Source organism: Bufo bufo, chromosome 4, assembly GCF_905171765.1.
Source record: "Bufo bufo chromosome 4, aBufBuf1.1, whole genome shotgun sequence".
Lineage (NCBI taxonomy): Eukaryota > Metazoa > Chordata > Amphibia > Anura > Bufonidae > Bufo > Bufo bufo.
Genome location: NC_053392.1, coordinates 282051291 through 282069713, shown reverse-complemented (window position 1 = coordinate 282069713; position 18423 = coordinate 282051291). Strand labels below are relative to the sequence as shown.

Below are 18423 nucleotides of genomic sequence, written 5' to 3'. Positions count from 1 at the left end.
CCTGCTCAAACCAACCAATAACAAAGCTCCTTGCTGTAAGGAGCTTTGTTATTGGTTACTTTAGGCACAGGCCGCATCCCTGCGCTGCCCATGCCGTTCATAGCACGGCCTTCACTGATGAATCAAAGGGGTATTGGTACTCCTTAGACTTTTTCCAGGGAGTAAAATGGCCTGAACAGGAGTCTATGACGCTTGTACAGGCATTATTGCAACCTCTGGTAGCAGGTAATTTTTTTTTCATTAGGTACAAAACACTCCAATGGCTAGTGTGACAATGTGAACATTGAGGTGTTGTTTCCCCAGGCTCCAGTCTGGGACTTAGGGCATGCTCATGTCCAGGGATCCTATTTAATCCTGCTACTGGATCTTGGGTGTGTTGTGAAGCAGAGTCCTGGTGAGGCTCTGTGTGAGTGGTCTCAGCCGGGTGGGCTGAGGGCCACGAGGCTAGGCGATAGCCTGAACTTTGGGGGACGCGGTGACACCTGTGAAACAAGGATCACGAGGCCAGAGTCGGGAGGACTACTGGGCCACAATCCCCCAAAGGGTATTGAAGTGTCACAGCCTGGAGGTTGCTGGACTGAACGGCTGAGGAAAGCCGCATTTGTATTCCATGTGTGAACAGGGCTCTCTAGGAGAGTCAGGGATACACTTGTGTTTAGTTAGAGCCTAGCCGGGCAAGCGTTTGTTATTTTGTGTGAATGTCACACGTGATAAGTTGAAGCTGCCACTTCTTAACCTGTGCTTTGCTAAAGCGTCTGAAATAAAGCAAGAGTTTGGACATTATAATCGTGTCTGCGAAGATATCTGAGTGTGACCCCCTGAAAAGAGACGATCCCTTACAATTGGTGGAGGATGCGGGCAAGTTGTCCATGAGAGAAAGGCAACGGTCGGTTGCTAGGGGCAACGCTGAGACTGCAGGTGCTGCTAAAAGCAGTTTTTTTTTTGCCGTGTGTGGAGTTAAAAGGGCTGGAAGGTTTTTTTTTTGTCCAGTGGAGCAGGTACTGCTCATAAGAGTGTGGACTATTTTGCTGTGGTGCAAGTAAAACTGCAGTGAATTAAAGGGCCAGTAGCCCAGCAAAAGTGGACTTGTGGCTGAAAGTTTTTCCTGCTACCATGGGTCTCGGGGAAGAGTACGTCCGGCGGCGCTGGCGCATACAGCAGGCAGAAGAAATGGCCATAGCAATTGGCTACACTAAAAATGAATTGGCGAAATTTGATGCACAGCGAGAGGCTTTGGAGGCACAGTTGCAGCTGGCCTTGAGAAATGGGTTCTCAACACTGTATGGACCCTGTACAAAGTTCCAAGAGGTTGGTGGTGTGCCAGGACTATCGGGGGAAAAGCAAAGATATGCCGTTGCCAAGGGCAACCGTCGGGAAGATAAAGAGGGGGAGAGCGGTTCAGCTCTCAGGAGGTCGAATGTTCCCTACCAGTGGAGACAGAGTCCTAGAGAGGATGTGCCGAGGATCTGCGAGGCTGTTGCTAAGTGCAACAAACCACAACAGCGTGCGGCTGCCCAGCAGTTATGGAGCGGAGCAAGTGGCTCATATTCTGTGTCTGGAGATCCCAAGGACAGGTCTCCCGAGAGTGTGACTCCACATCTGGAAGGAGGATGGAGTCACGGCGTTTCTCGTAGCAACCACTGCAGTCAGGAGGCTGCAGGTGATTTTGTAATGGAGGATCCAGGAGTATCCTTGGATTCTGGGACTGCCGAACCCGTGACATCGCTGGGTAAGATCGCTCCTGTTATTAATTATGTGACAGACCCAGTGACAGTGAGCCGGCGGCAGGGGATACCTGCTGGGACAGTGAGTGATAAATCACTGAGGCGAGAATCTGTCTCGCAAGTGTGTGACATTGGAGAAAACGCAGGGTCTGAACAGGCGGGTAAGCCTGTTGCGGTTGTTCCCTTGCAGGACTTTGCGGGGGAGAAGGTTGTTGTGTTGCCCAAAATGCCTGTGACCAAGGCTAGGCATGGGGTGGAGAAAATTAGAGACCCTATGATGGCCCGGGTAAGGAGGTAGCACAATATGGAAACCTGAGATAAATAAAGTGATAAATATGCTGGACAGACATGCGGTTAATGAGGACTGTCAGGTAGTTTTCACTGAGTGTGAGGCTATAGTGACAGCTGGGACTGATGGACTTGCTGCCGTAAATTCGCCCGTACCTGAGAGAAGGTTGTTCCGTGATTTGTGGGGTAGAAACACTTCTGCGGTCGGTCACGTAACTTCCGCATAACTGGTACCTAGCCCATTAAATGAAGTGACCATTAGAAACAGTGGAGCTGATAAAGGTGCAAAGTGATGGTACCATGTTTGCCGAAATGCATAATGAAAACAGTGATGCAGTTGAAGTAAAAAATTAAAATGTGAAGTATATGATGATGACATGCCTTTTCCCTATTAGGATGTGATCAGGAGAGAAGTGCCCCCTCCTGGTAAAAATATATGTGATACAAAAATGCTGGTTAATGTTGTGAGCCCAGAGGGTGTACCACACGTACCAGAGGTGGATATGCAGTACCCACGTGGTTTTTTGGTTGCTGGGGAAGTGTCCAATGTGGGGACTAGCGCACCGGTGCCCCTAGAGGTCAGAACTGATAATGATGACACAAGTAATATAAGTGACGCATGTGCCGTGGCCGATAGCAACTCAGAGAGAGAGGCTGCCATGTCGAGTTCTTGCCAAATTGACGTAGTTACGGGTAGCAACCAGACGATAGTTGTACCTGACGTGACTAGAGTTGAGTGGGGAGACACCAGCCTAGTGTCGGAGACCCATATTCAGGCAGCGGTAGATGACCTGACCTGTCAGTACAGCTGCAATCAAAGATGATTTCTCTCTCTCCACACGGTCCCTAGATACGATAGAGAAGGGACTAGTTGTCATCATAAAGACATTGAAGGCGGCTGCAGAAGGGTCAAAAGAAGAGACCCCGGAAAAGATGAGTGAACTGAAGGGTCTACTGCCTGGTGTCCCGGAGAAGAGGAAAGACTCCAGAAAGACACGGAAGTCTGTAGTCGACATCGACAATGGGCTTGAAGAGTCCCTGGGTGGAAATCCCACAAAGTGTCTAAAGGAGAAGGGTGGTACTCCTTCGGCTGATGCGGCAGCAGAACAGAGTAAAGAGCCGCTGAAACAGAAGGCCCAAGAGTGGGGCGCTTCCAACAAGCTAGTGCGAAAAACTAAGAAGGAACAGAAGTTTGGCCAGCTCCTGGCTGCAGAGAAATACATATCGGCTCGGTATGCCGAAGAACGTGACGGGAGAAAGAGTCCAAGGCCCTCTCCTTGGCTAGAGCCCTTGAAGAAGTGCTTGAGGAGCGAAATGAATTAGAGAGGCTGAACAAGCAACTCAGAGCAGAGATAGAAGCTCTCATGAGCTCAAAAGATGCCATCTATGAGTTGGAGAAGCCTAAGCGTGCTCCTGCACAGCAGGTGGAAGAAAATGAGAAACCGGAAGAGGAAGATCCTCTGGAAGGTGCCAAGAAGTCAGAGCCTGTTAAGAATGGGACTGGAGATGATGGCGCCGTGGTGACGGCAGAGAAGAAGATATAAGATGTATCTGCTGAACCAGTTGATGGGGCTGATGTGGAAGAAGCAGAAGACTCGGATACTGAAGCCAAACCTGAGGTAACCCCTGTGGGGACTAAAGAAAAAAAGAGAAGTGCTATCTGGTGATAGAATAAAGAAACAAAGTGAGTGGGAACACCAGGTGACATTAGAGCGGCTGAAGGGTGGTTTAAAATGGACCAGTCGGATCTCCAACAAAAAGGAGGAGGCGGGAGCTCCCCGTGGAAAATGCGGCTGTAAAAGGTTGCGGAAGTTAAAGGTTGTAGGCCTAAGAAGAAATCTAGAAAAGAAGCAAGCCAGAAAGCTAAGTTCTCCAGCGAAGAGGAGACGGAGGAGACTAATCTAGGTAGGAAGGCAGTGTTTATGACAAACCAAGCTCTGATGGCCTGGGTCTGGCAAAATAAAGGGACGCATGTGACGCTGGCCATCTCTTCCAGGGGGACGTTGAGTCGGAAGATGGCAGTATAATGCGGATGCCCTGTCACGAGCATCCAGTTGGTACATGTGTTCACCCCCACAGGTTTGAACAGGGGGGGGGGGGAAGAGATATGTGGTGTTGAGGTGTTGTTTTCCCAGGTTCCAGTCTGGGACTTGAGGCATGCTCATGTCCAGGGATCTTATTTAATCCTGCTACTGGATCTTGGGCGTGTCTTACTCTGGAGTGTCTTGTGAAGCAGAGTCCTGGTGAGGCTCTGTGTGAGTGGTCTTAGCCGGGTGGGCTGAGGGGCCACGAGGCTAGGCGATAGCCTGAACTTTAGGGGAAGCGGTGACTCCTGTGAAACAAGGATCACGAGGCAAGAGTCGGGAGGACTACTTGGCCACAATCCCCCAAAAGGTATTGAAGTGTCACAGCCTGGAGGTGGCTGGACTGAACGGCTGAGGCAAGCCGCATTTGTGTTCCATGTGTGAACAGGGCTTTCTAGGAGAGTCAGGGATACACTTGTGTTTAGTTAGAGCCTAGCCGGGCAAGAATTTGTTATTTTGTGTGAATGTCATATGTGATAAGTTGAAGCTGCGACTTCTTAACCTGTGCTTTGCTAAAGTGTCTGAAATAAAGCAAGAGTTTGGACATTATAATCGTGTCTGCGAAGATATCTGTGAGTGTGACTCCCTGAAAAAAGACGATCCCTTACAATAGGTAAAAAGGGCAAAATCCCGTGACGCTAGCCATACAAATGAGGCAACAATCAACTGCATTCCGGATGAACAGTCATCCGCGCGACTGTTTATAAGAATGATCCCACCATCAAAAGTAAATGACCCAGGAGTCCATTTAATAATAAAAAATAAGAAAAAAATCTGACTCCCTGGTCCTTTACCACAATGTCAAATGAGCCAAATTTGGAAGATCATGCCATAGACATGCAGCTAGTGTTCAAACTTTGGCTGGCCGAAATCAGCCTTTTCGGTCAATGTTAGTCACAGCTAAGTAACAACTAGGTTTCAGTCACAGATTAGTAACATTTTTCACAAATTATCACTACCAAAATGCACCAGCATTAGGTTGTCACGTCACTGACATGGCTCTTGATGATAATGAAAGATAATTAGCAAGTACCAAGTATTCAGGCTGCTAATTATTTTTGGATCATTGTGTCTCTGAAGTATAAAACTAACAAACACGATCACAAAACTTGGTATTGACAGAATATCAACTGCCTTTGATTAACATTTTTCTACATCACATAGTTCAATATGGCTTTACTTCTGTTAAAGGTGTCCACACATTATGGAGTATGATAAATCACTACTAAACAAGTTACATAATTCTAGTAAAAATAGATAATAAAAAATCTAGAAGTAGTTTCAAACGTTATTCATACATATTAAAGTGCACCAGTTATTCTGTGGACTGAAGTCACATTTCTGCCAGTGAACTAACAGCCTGAATTGTTTACACCTTACATTATAAAGGAACATGTGCTGTAATTTTAACATTTCAGATTTTTTCACCGTTTGCCTTCTTTATCTTCCAGTTCAGCTTCCGTTTCTGTTCCTGAGGGTTCGATGACATGAGCAGTTGCTGAAGTACCAGGCGATAGGTTGCACAAACCATCTGCATTGCTCTCATCAATGCTATCAACTATTACGATGCTGGCTAGATTATTTTCTTTGTTGTGTTCTGCGCCTTCTGCTTCTATGGCTGCTGTAATCGAGGAATCTATGATGGGGTCCAACAGTGCTTGCTGACAATGTTCTGAGCTGGAGCCATCCTTCTCAGATTTATTCCCAGCATCATCAACATCATCCTCTACCTGGCTGTACACTTCATCAGCTCGTTCTGATTCCAATCCCTTGTCATTCACTGAAGTACTTTGTGGCCTCTCTAGACTATTTTCAACCTTGATATCCTTAGATTTAGGTGTATTTTTCTTCAAAGATCTGCTTAAACATGTCTTTTTTAGAACTTTGTTTTGTCCAGACTTAAACTTCTTCGGTGGCCCCCAAATAAAATGCTCTGGGGGTTGGTAATTATGAGAAGCAAAACGTAACAGTTTTCTTCTTTCCCTTCTATCCTTGATAGTGTACACAAAATACTCTAATGCACTTTGCTTCATGTTTGGGATAGTGTTCTTAACAACAGACTCTTCAAGAAAAGCCTTCACTAAAGGAGACTTAAAATTCTCATATCCAAGTTCCCCAAGACTTTTCAATATGCGGGTAATTCTTAAATAGTTATGCTGAGATCTAGAATGATATAAATATGACAGATGAAGCAATTCTCACAATACCATATACATAGCTTTTCTATTTATGAGAACTAATTTCTGCAAAAATCAGCCAAGCATTGTAAAGCCAATACATGAAAAATCTAGAAGGGCAGACCGTTTCCTGATACTGGAACCAGCCTTCACATAAAATACATATATTATTACAATTTTATAAATGTATAATCATTACAACCTATGGCTACATCTTCTGATGCCTGTAACTGGACTAGAATGTGATATTCAAGTGTTCCTCCCATTAAATTAATTGCAAGTTTCTGCAATATGCCTGCAAATTGCTTTTTGTGTCCATTTAAAATGCATATGTTGATAACCTTAGAGTGAAAAATAACTAGCAGAAGTACCACATTGGTGTATGAACTGTGCAGGACACTTTACAGAGAACCGCAGCAATATGGTATGGTGCAAATATATTACAGGTAATGTGGAAGCCAATGCGCAATAAAGAGAACCATATATAAATCAGCTCTAATAAAAAGCCTTTTTTATTAGGCGATGGCAGCAAATGTTCTGAAAGTGTATGTTGAGAGTGATCTGGGCTGAACTTGTTCCAATAAAGAAAAATAAACCTAGACATCATTTGACTGACCTATCAGGCTTCAGAATATAGGGAAGAGGGTAGCAGGTTGGTATAGTCTTTGAAAAGGGACAATATGCAAAACTAGACTAGATTTCACACACGTCCAGTAGTCTAGACTTGTGAGAACATCTGCTTTTTTTAGAGAAAGGTTTCATCATCAGATTTAACCTTTTTCCTAGAACAAAACAACTTTATTTTTACATTTTCCAGTAAAATCCGAAATGTCAATATTTAAATATTCCGTCCTTTATCATGTTTCCATCCGTTTCAGTAGCTTTGGAGATCAGAGGAGATTAAATAACTCCAGTCTGGCTGCTAAAATGTAACATTAAGCTCTTGGGACTAGATGTAAAAATCCATCTCACGGCCCCTCTAACAGTCTCATGCCATTTATAATATTATGTAGCTCAAAAGCATTTGAGCCCACTGAAATGCCAATACTCAGGTTGACTGCTGTCTCTTTGTACCCCACATAGTGGTTTACTATATGGTCATTAAAAAGGTTTCTGTTAACCTATACTTGAGAGCAACATACAAATCTAATCTTCACACTACTTTCTGGTAGGTTTATGGACTATCATATTGGTACTATTTACTCTGGTATTCCATCTAATAATTGGATTGTTTGTAAATCAATGACATGATACTTGTTTCGGAAAAGTAGCGGAAAACAACACAGGCTGGTTTACTTTGGTATACCTTTTTCTGCTATACTGAATAGTGCAGAGGTATGTGTCCTTGTATTATTACGGGGAGAGTGATGCCCATAGTGGCATGGCTGCAACTGTATGCCTTTACAGAAATTCTTCCAATGTATACACACACACACACACACACACACACACACACACACACTGCAAAATGCAGTGCAAAAGCACTCTACTAAGGTAAAGGGGTGTTGTGAAGTGCATGTCTGTACATTAAAGGGGTTTTCCAACACCTATAATGACCCCCAAAATGCCCAGGCACCTCATACAGGTTATACTTACTGTGCTCCCCGGCACTCACTCCTGATGCCTGCACGGGTGATGCTAGGGAGTCTCGTTCCAGTCGCGGTGTTTTGATCCATGCAACGGGAAGATGCAGTGGCAGCCGTAGAGGCATCAAGAGTGACGTGGGTGCCGGGGTGGGCAGCAAGTATAACCTGTATGAGGTGCCCGGGCATTCTTGGGGGGCATTATAGGGGTTGGATAACCCCTTTAAAAGCTATAGCACATGGCTCTTTTGCATCAGATGATACAACAATAAGATGACACCAATGAAACAGCTTATTATCTTGAGTCAGGTATAAAAATAAGAGTGGATTAGTATGATGTGGTTCTATAACCTGTAAAGACAATGGTTAAGAAATGTACATACTCATTCAAGTGCTGGAATCTGTCTTGCCAGTTTGCAGCCCGTGAAACATTTCCACTCTTGTCTGCAAATTTTAACCCAAAAAAATCCAGCATCATTTTGTATGCCAGGAGGAATCTTTTAGTAGCTTCTTTTGTTTTTTTAAACTCCTTGGAAGAAAAAAGATGCATACATTTACAAGTCAGACTCAAGGACAACCGATTCATTGAACACATTCAAGAACTGTCTGGAAGCCTTTCTGCAATGTAAAAATATTGCAGGTTATGGGTACTAGATTTCTGGTGAAAATATGTTGGTATTTATTCCATTATATTTGGAGTTGGGAAGGATTTTTCACCCTAACATGGTGCAACTGGCATCTGTCTCATAGGGATTTCTTTTCTTCCTCTGGATCAACACTGTAGGATTATAAAATGAACTTGACGGAACCATTATGTCTTTTTCCAACCTTAATACTATTTAGTAATAGAGTAATGAGCGAGCACTCATACACTTGGCAACCAGATTGACATGTGCAGAAAATATTTATTATATCCCCATAAAATACAAGTAATAAAATTTATAAGAACAATGTAGCAATAATATACAACATTACAGTCACATATTGTGGTAGATATGATCAACACTATATTCATATGACTCAATAGTGTCGATAAATTCAAAAATATATATCACACCAAGAAACTTCAAGTATATGCTGTTATTTGGGAAGAGGGGGTATTATCTTCTAGCGCTCTATCCCAATTTGGGAAACTGAATGTCACTGAAAATGTTGTAGGTGTATTCACTGGGAGCGCAATATGTTCATAAAGTGTCCACAGGAATCCTGATAATGTGAAAAGTCTCTTATAGCATATCCTTTTAAGCTCGATATGAGCTTTGGATTGGAGAAAACTTTAAATCGATGTTTGGCTTACCGTCTAGCGTCTGCTGTCTCCCTATTGCTTCAATGGAGCTTTAAATATTTGCCGGCTTATTCAGTCGCTCCATACAGCAAGCTGGTTTAAATTTCGCAGGAGTTCCAAAGATCGCAGGAGTTGCCACTCTGTTCCGCAATTTCCTTTGGTGCAGCTTTCGACGATAAGAATAGTTAATCCTTTACTGTAGAGATTTTCTTCTGTATGGCCATACAGTATTATCGGAGGCTTTTCAATGCAGGTACATCACTTGTTTCACCATACGCGTTACGGGTAGATTCACTCTCCCTTCCTCAGTGGTCAAGTGTCTGCCTGCTCTGCCTCCATTTTTATCCATTCCTTTGATTGCTTCCCAAATCTCGGACACCTGTTGTTCATGCTACTCCCAGTTTGCAAGGGAATCCTCCCACATAATCAAGGGATAATTCTATACAGCCTCCCACTGAGGAAGGGAGAGTGAATCTACCCGTAACGCGTATGGTGAAACAAGTGATGTACCTGCATTGAAAAGCCTCCGATAATACTGTATGGCCATACAGAAGAAAATCTCTACAGTAAAGGATTAACTATTCTTATCGTCGAAAGCTGCACCAAAGGAAATTGCGGAACAGAGTGGCAACTCCTGCGATCTTTGGAACTCCTGCGAAATTTAAACCAGCTTGCTGTATGGAGCGACTGAATAAGCCGGCAAATATTTAAAGCTCCATTGAAGCAATAGGGAGACAGCAGACGCTAGACGGTAAGCCAAACATCGATTTAAAGTTTTCTCCAATCCAAAGCTCATATCGAGCTTAAAAGGATATGCTATAAGAGACTTTTCACATTATCAGGATTCCTGTGGACACTTTATGAACATATTGCGCTCCCAGTGAATACACCTACAACATTTTCAGTGACATTCAGTTTCCCAAATTGGGATAGAGCGCTAGAAGATAATACCCCCTCTTCCCAAATAACAGCATATACTTGAAGTTTCTTGGTGTGATATATATTTTTGAATTTATCGACACTATTGAGTCATATGAATATAGTGTTGATCATATCTACCACAATATGTGACTGTAATGTTGTATATTATTGCTACATTGTTCTTATAAATTTTATTACTTGTATTTTATGGGGATATAATAAATATTTTCTGCACATGTCAATCTGGTTGCCAAGTGTATGAGTGCTCGCTCATTACTCTATTACTACATTTGCCTTTAAGAGAGGGTGGGGCGATTCCCTCTATATGAGCTTGCAGCACCATACCTTAACTACTTGCTAGTGAGCCACCACAACCTACCACTATTTCTTAATACTATTTAACTTTTTCTGTGTGAGGCACAATACCTATATACTTATGCCTCATAACCCCATCGATTATAAGAAGGAATGTACATAATTGTCTAAAAGAAAACTCCAGCTGTGGTAAGGTTTGTTAATCCTAAACTGCTAGGGGAGATTTAAAAAAGGAAAACGAAGAAGAATGGATTATTGCTCTCAAGCAGATTCCAGCTCCCAATTTTTAGAGGTCCAATGGAAAAAAAAAAGCAGCACTGGTAGCTAAAGCTAGCTGCTCCACTTCTGCATTGCACAAGGTCTTATAATTCTCTAAGGCTACTTTCATACTAGCGTTTTTGCTGGATCCGGCAGGGTTCAGCAAAAACGCTTCCATTACCGATAATACAACCATCTGCATCCGTTATGAACAGAGCCAGTTGTATTATCTTTAAAGGGTTTCTATCACTTCGTATGACATAATTAGTTGTCAGACACTAGCGATGTGCTAGTGTCTGCTCTGGCCAACCATCCTACTATAATCACTTGTGGGGCAGCGGTTTTGCTAAAAAACTAACTTTTATAAATATGCTAATGAGCCTCTAGGTGCTATGTGGGCGTCATTAGCACCTAGAGGCTCCGTCTACCTTTATACACAGCGGCCGCCCAGCGCGTCCCTCCAGCCCGCCCATGTCCTCCTCCGTGTGACGCAGCGGACGAATTCTCGCGCATGCGCCGTGCGCGGCTTGAGATGTCTGAGCTCGGAGCGGTCAGACATTCAATGCGCATGCGCCGAATACAGCCGCGCATGCGCATTGAATGTCTGACCGCTCCGAGCTCAGACATCTCAAATGCGCCGAATACAGCCGCGCACGGCGCATGCGCGAGAATTCGTCCGCTGCGTCACACGGAGGAGGACATGGGCGGGCTGGAGGGACGCGCTGGGCGGCCGCTGTGTATGAAGGTAGACGGAGCCTCTAGGTGCTAATGACGCCCACATAGCACCTAGAGGCTCATTAGCATATTTATAAAAGTTAGTTTTTTAGCAAAACCGCTGCCCCACAAGTGATTATAGTAGGATGGTTGGCCAGAGCAGACACTAGCAGATCGCTAGTGTCTGACAGCTAATTATGTCATACGAAGTGATAGAAACCCTTTAACACAGCCAAGATGGATCAGTCATGAACTCCATTGAAGGTCAATGGAGGACGGATCAGTTTTCTATTGTGTCAGAGAAATGTATGCTGCGGTTTGCTCTCTGGTATGAGAACGGAATGGAATGCATTTGGGAGCATTCCGTTCTGTTCAGTTACGTTTTGTCGCAATTGACAAATGAATGGGGACAAAACGAAAGCGTTGTTTCCGGTATTGAGCCCCTATGACGGATCTCAATACCAGAAAATATTAACGCTAGTGTGAAAGTAGCCTAACTCTATATTTCAGTAAAGCCATATTCATATTGTTGATTTTTTTCTAAAGTCAATGACAATCCTTTCTCTGAAGTATCTTCTGACAGTATAACGGGATTGTCACCCAGAAATCTGCATGACATCCAGTGTCATCAACAGCGTACATGCTGGACTTGACGTCGCTGGGCAATGGCCATATCAGTTTTGGGTACTGGCAGTTAAAACAGGTAAAGTAGGAAGTATTATGCTTCTGTTACTGTGCTGACCCCTGAAAGTGTATTAAAGCATTTCCTGAACTAAAAATAAAATACCGTTAATGTGGGGAAAAAACATTACTCATCCTAGGTTTGTCAACAATTTGACAATGCTAAACTGCTGACAGCATAAGGTAGGGGCTTGGGAGTGCAGAATAAACATAGCTTTTGTGCAGCTTTTATCATCAGGAGTAGAGTGAATATTATTTTATTCTGCTTCTTAGTGCTGGAGACAACGCTTCATGGTAAAGTGCTTTGACTGGATGCTACAGCTGCCACAAGAGAGCAGAGGTGAGGAGCACAATGCTCCACCTCCAGTGCACTTTCAGGAGCAGAATAAAAGGTTTCTGCCAGAATAAAAGTTGATATTAACATTACTTCTGATAATAAAAGCTAAAAAAAAACCAAAAAAAACAAAAACGTATATTTGCACTGCTCTCCCTACCTACTGCTGTCACTAGCTTAGCAGGTCAAAACTACGGACAGATTCCCTTTATTTCTGTTCTGCCCTGTATTACTAAAGGACCGTTTTGATGAGAGGACTTTGCAGGAAATTATTGGGAACGACGCTTCCCAATAACTCCCTGGTGGTGAGAGCTGCCCAGAAACTGCTTTCTTCAGCAGAACCTTTACACAGGGTAATTACTGGGAACAAGCATTCCTAGCAAAAAGCTCCTTCATGATAATTGACCTGATCATCAGTCCATGTAAAGGGACCTTAAAAGCTGTGGCTCTGTTGGCTTCTGGGTTGCTCATGAATGACGCAGTGAGGAGCAGGTAAATATAGCATTGTTCACAATTCCCATGTCAGTGAACGACCGGTATCTCTATATGAACAGTCACAGAAGGAAGGTTGTCAATCACTGATAAAACCGCCTCCTTGACTTCAAAACCCAGAATGAGCAAGGGTTTAAAATTACATACTTACATAGTTAATACGGTTGAAAAAAGACATAAGTCCATCAAGTTCAACCAAGGCGGCTTTACTTAATGTGCTCTGTATGCCGCCAGCCCGCACGTCTATTGATCTCCCCTATGGTGGTAAAGCATTGGGTGGGCTGGCTGCTTCACTTACTGTGGTCCACTGCCGCCAGCCCGCACATGCATCTTACCTAGGAGCTCCTGAGGCCGCCGTTGGGCGGGCTGGTGGCTTCACTCATTCAGCTGATCGGTGGTGAGTGCATCCCGCTACGTACACCTCGACCAATCAGCCTCCTTCCTATCTCCCGCTGTACCAGCTCTGCTTTTGCTGTGTACGGCGGTTTTGTGGATCTAGTCTCTGGGCGAGTCCAGCTCAGGGGCTGTAAATGTGCACCATAAATGACTGACTATAACCCCCTTCATCCATTAGGTATCCACTCATATACTGCAGTATATGAGTGGATTCCTATGGATGAGGGGGGTTATAGTCATATTTAATATAAACACTGTCCAGGGACTGTTCTGTAATTAGCATGTGTTTATATTAAATAAGGCTATAACCCCCCTCCAGCCATAGGAATCCACTCATGTACTGCAGTACATGGGTGGATTCCTATGGATTAGGGGGTTATAGTCATATGCCAATTACAGAACAGTCTCTGGACTGTGTTTATATTAAATATGACTAACTCCCCTTGAGAATACACCAATGTACACTAGTGTATTTTTTAGGATGGGCGTTATAATCACATAGCAGTGCGTCATCCACAGAACCCCCATAACAGTGTCATCCACAGACCACCATTAGTTCCAAACCCACCAAAACCACACCTTTTGGTTAATTTTAATTTTTTTTTTTCTTATTTTCCTCCTCAAAAACCTAGGTGCGTCTTATCAGGGGCATCTTATAAAGCGAAAAATATGGTAATTATTTTGAGCACTCCCTTAATAGATTTAATAAATCTGCATCTGGGTCAGAATACCTTGGATATCGAGAGTCGTCCCTTCTTCATTTTTATCTAAAAAAATTGGAAGATAATACAGCCTGTGCACAATGTTAAATTAAACAAGGCAATGTTTTTTTTTTTTGTTAGAGAGACTTCATTAATATTTTGATATATATTTGCCCAGTTTAACTCCCCAAACCTCACCAGGCCCTCTCTCCCATGTAACCTTGCTACGGAAAGGTTTGTTTGCACTAATACTAATACAGTGCTGGCAGATTTCACAGAAGGGATACGCCCCCTGCTTCTGTGTGAAATGCATCTAGCTGTGCAGCTGAAACTGGGAATAATATGGCTGAAAGAAACATCAGGGAAGCCCAAACATTGCTCACAGTTATGATTCTACAATGAAACAGCCATTTTCTTGAAAATTCAGGTATGCTTTAATTTCTGCAGTGCATGTTTTAAATTGGAAGTAGGAGGAAAAAGTAAACTACTGGAAGATTATGCTTAAGAGAGTGATGGCCATCCCAAGATATCACCCCTCTCAATAACACCATTAAAATTTGCAATATCCCTGCTCTCCAGCTCAATTCATAAAGCTCCCCAAAATAATTATACTATATTGGGGTAGAGTCAAATAATAAATTAACATTATTAAGCTTTTTCATTCCCCCCCCCAACATTTCCCCATCATAACACTTGAGGGTAATCTAGCGAACTGCCCATGTAGAAACTGACCTGTTTCCAGAACTTTTCCTAATTGCTTAAAAGGGTTCTCAGGGAATTAAATACTTAAATATTACTTTATTATAAATATATTCTCAAATACCTTTCATTACCGTATTTTTCACCCTATAAGACGCACCTGCCCATAAGACGCACCTAGGTTTTTGAGGAGGAAAATAAGAAAAAAATATTTTGAACAAAAGGGTGTGCTTTTGGTGGGTTTTGAACTAATGGTGGTCTGTGGGTGACACTGTTATGGGGGGGGGGGGATCTGTGGATGACACTTATGGGGGGGGATCTGTGGATGACACTGTTATGGGGGGGGGGGATCTGTGGATGACACTGTTATGGGGGGGATCTGTGGGTGACACTGTTATGGGGGGGGGGATCTGTGGATGACACTGTTATGGGGGGGGGGGGATCTGTGGATGACACTGTTATGGGGGGGGATCTGTGGATGACACTGTTATGGGGGGGGATCTGTGGATGACACTGTTATGGGGGGGATCTGTGGATGACACTTATGGGGGGGGGGATCTGTGGATGACACTTATGGGGGGGGGGGATCTGTGGATGACACTTATGGGGGGGGGGATCTGTGGATGACACTTATGGGGGGGGGGGGATCTGTGGATGACACTTATGGGGGGGGGGATCTGTGGATGACACTTATGGGGGGGGGGATCTGTGGATGACACTTATGGGGGGGGGGATCTGTGGATGACACTTATGGGGGGGGGGATCTGTGGATGACACTTATGGGGGGGGGGATCTGTGGATGACACATATGTGTCATCCACAGATCCCCTCCATAACCGTGTCCCGGTAGTGTGAATGACCCCCAATACAGGGGTTGGGGGTCGCATCTGGTTTTATAATGACAGCGTGGCCAGTGCAGTGACTGCATTCTACTACACGGGCCCCGCTTACTGTATATACCGTAATCTTATCTATAATTGTAGGCATTGTTAATATATACAAATTCAGGGTAATCAGCGCCTGTATTACTTTCAACAAGCGCTCGGTAGCAGAAAGGAGGGAGGAGGCAGGCCGGGAGGACGGGCGCTGGCAGCGTGAGTCACTACGTCATGCGCCCACGCCGCCTGCTTCATTCATAAAGTGGGCGGCGCAGGCGCTGATTACCCTGAATTTGTATATATTAACAATGCCTACAATTATAGATAAGATTACAGTATATACAGCGAGCGGGGCCCGTGTAGTAGAATACAATCACTGCAAGGGCCCCGCTGTCATAAAACCAGAATCCGGCCCCCAGCCCCTCCTCCCTCAGCTGATACACCCACCGCGCGGCATCGCAGCGTATCATTGACAGTTCGGCAAAATGCAGCATTCGCCCCATAAGACGCACTGCTATTTCCCCCCCACTTTTGGGGGGGAGGGGAAGTGCGTCTTATAGGGCGAAAAATACGGTATTTATAATGGCTCATTTTGTCTGGAGAGCAAATCATCAGGGGAAACAAAATGGCCACTGTCCCATTAGTTTACACAAAACCTGTCCTGATCACACATGAGGGCAAGTTACTTTACAACACTGAGCTGAAGAGCTGCCTCATCTTCCTCTCTGCTCTACTTGTCAGGGATTATGATCCGGAATACAGATAAGAACTTTAGCTGAATGTCTGGGGAATTTAGTTCATGAGGAGACATGAAGTACAGAGAGGACGGACAGGACAGGCTGTGGTAATGGAGACTGTAAACAAGTGCTGCTGCTCATTAGCCATACCTCACCCTCCCCTCATGTCTCCTCATCTCATTCCCACAGAGATTCACCTGTATTCAAGATCATGATTCCTGACAAGCAGAGCAGAGAGGATGATGAGGCAGCACTATGGCTCATTGTGGTGAAGTAACTTGTCCTCCTGTGTGATTAGGACAGGTTTTGTGTGTACTGATAGGATGGCGGCCATTTTATTTCTCCTAATGATTGCTCCCTAGCCAAAACAAGCCATTCTAAGTAATGAAAGGTATTTGTGAATAGATTTATTATAAAATAAATATTTAAGTATTTTCAATTTTCTTAATTCCTGGAGAACCCCTTTAACCAGCAGTGCCAGGACAATTTATTCTAAGTTTGGGAAAAAGGGCAGAGCTAGGATACTTTGTCTGGTTCACAGTCAGGTTACTGTAATAGCAATCTTCCTACACAGATTTGTCTCCAATGAAGACAATGAAAGATAAATTGCTGCTCTTAAAAGGGTTTTCCCCATCTCAGACAATGGGGGTATATCGCTGACTCAGCTATTTCCGTTGGCCCCATAGAAGTGAATGGAAGCAGTGGCCTCACAAGCGCGGTGCACTCCCATTCGTTTCAACAGGAAATCCGAAAATAGCCTAGTACGCCGCTGCTATTTTCGGTGGGCCAATAGGAAAGCAAGGTGGTGGCCGGACCAGGCACTGCCGACAACCACTTTGCCAACTTAGTTTTCGGATGTGTTTACTAGATAGGTGGGACCCGCACCTATCAGCCAATGGGGGCATATCCATTGTCTGAGATTGGAATACCCCTTTAAAGCTAATCCTTGTTGTCCCTTGACATTTTTCCAGCCAAAGATGGGAAATGTACCAGTTTTCCTCCTTTCTGCATTTCTATGTGCACCATTTACATCTTCTAGTCTTAGAAAGGTCTTTTGTATTCAAAGTTTTACTCTATGTATGTTATTTTGCAGGAGAGACTATGAGGCACATTTATTAAGACCAGCGTTTTAGATACTGGTCTTAATAAAGGCCCATAGCTGACGGTGGATCCACCGGAGATATGAAGAGGCGCAGGCCTCTCCATAACATTGGAGCATCCAGCGCCAGCTCTATATGTAAAACCGCTTCCGAGCTGTCTTACATTTAGGACCCTTTTCTACACCTGAAACAGGCATAGAAAAAAAAAATGATGAATGAGATGGGCCTGCCGGTCCACTTCCTTCCCCACCCATAATTTTAGACCTGAGTGGGGCAAAGTCACAGATAGCGGCACAACTAACCACTATCTGCACCTGAAATACGCCTAATTTAGGCATATTTCAGCACAGTAAAGGACCCCTTATGTATGTTCTTGTATTGTGTAAATTTTTTATATCATTAATACATTTATTTTAGGTCTCATTCACTTAAAATCTAATCTGCACATATTTGTCTGTACATATTTTTTAAATGTGATCATTTAGTTTCAGATGTAGACCGACTTGCAAAGCTCCATACTTTGTACTAAGAAGAGGCACTAAGCACTCAAAAAAATAGATAGCTTATTAAAGTTAGCACAAGGGTGACAATCAATGGGAGGCTTTTCTTGTCATCTTTTCGTCTAATATTTTCCCACTGCTTGATGTATTATTAGATGTCATATGGGAACTAAGAACATCAAAAGATGCAGTATTCTGTTTTAGAAGAATGCATTAGAACAGCCAACAGCTCTCAGAGCAGTTAAGTAAAGATAAATCCATGCTCTCTTAACAATTCAACCTCTACTTTTAAAGAAAAAAAAAAAAAAAAAAAAAAAAGGAATTTTCATTAGAAAATATATCTTCATGAGAGCACAGGTAAAAGACACAGCAGGTATATAGCTTTAATCTTAAGAATCAATTAGCAGCAAGCATATAATTTTTTTGTCATAATATTTCTGTTGGTTTTACCTCAATTTCAAATGAAGTTAGCTCCTTAGCATAAAAATTTAAGCCTTGCTCTCGAAGAGGGAAAAGCCTGCAAAATCAGATCATACAATTAGTGATATTCCTCATA

The 18423-nt window shown here is 43.5% G+C and overlaps 1 protein-coding gene across 2 annotated transcripts in view; it reads right to left on the bottom strand.

The window, feature by feature from the left end:
* Positions 1–4933: 4933 nt before the first annotated feature.
* The window catches only part of OGFRL1 (opioid growth factor receptor like 1), an 86804-nt gene continuing 73314 nt past the window's right edge, over positions 4934–18423 (bottom strand). For both annotated transcript variants that reach the window (XM_040428641.1, XM_040428642.1), the window contains exons 5-7: positions 18318–18384; positions 8240–8385; positions 4934–6259 (exon numbers count right to left, since the gene is read on the bottom strand). In XM_040428641.1, the coding sequence (XP_040284575.1) occupies positions 5521–6259; positions 8240–8385; positions 18318–18384 (952 nt within the window). In that variant the 3' untranslated portion in view covers positions 4934–5520. The remainder of the gene's footprint in view (positions 6260–8239; positions 8386–18317; positions 18385–18423) is intronic.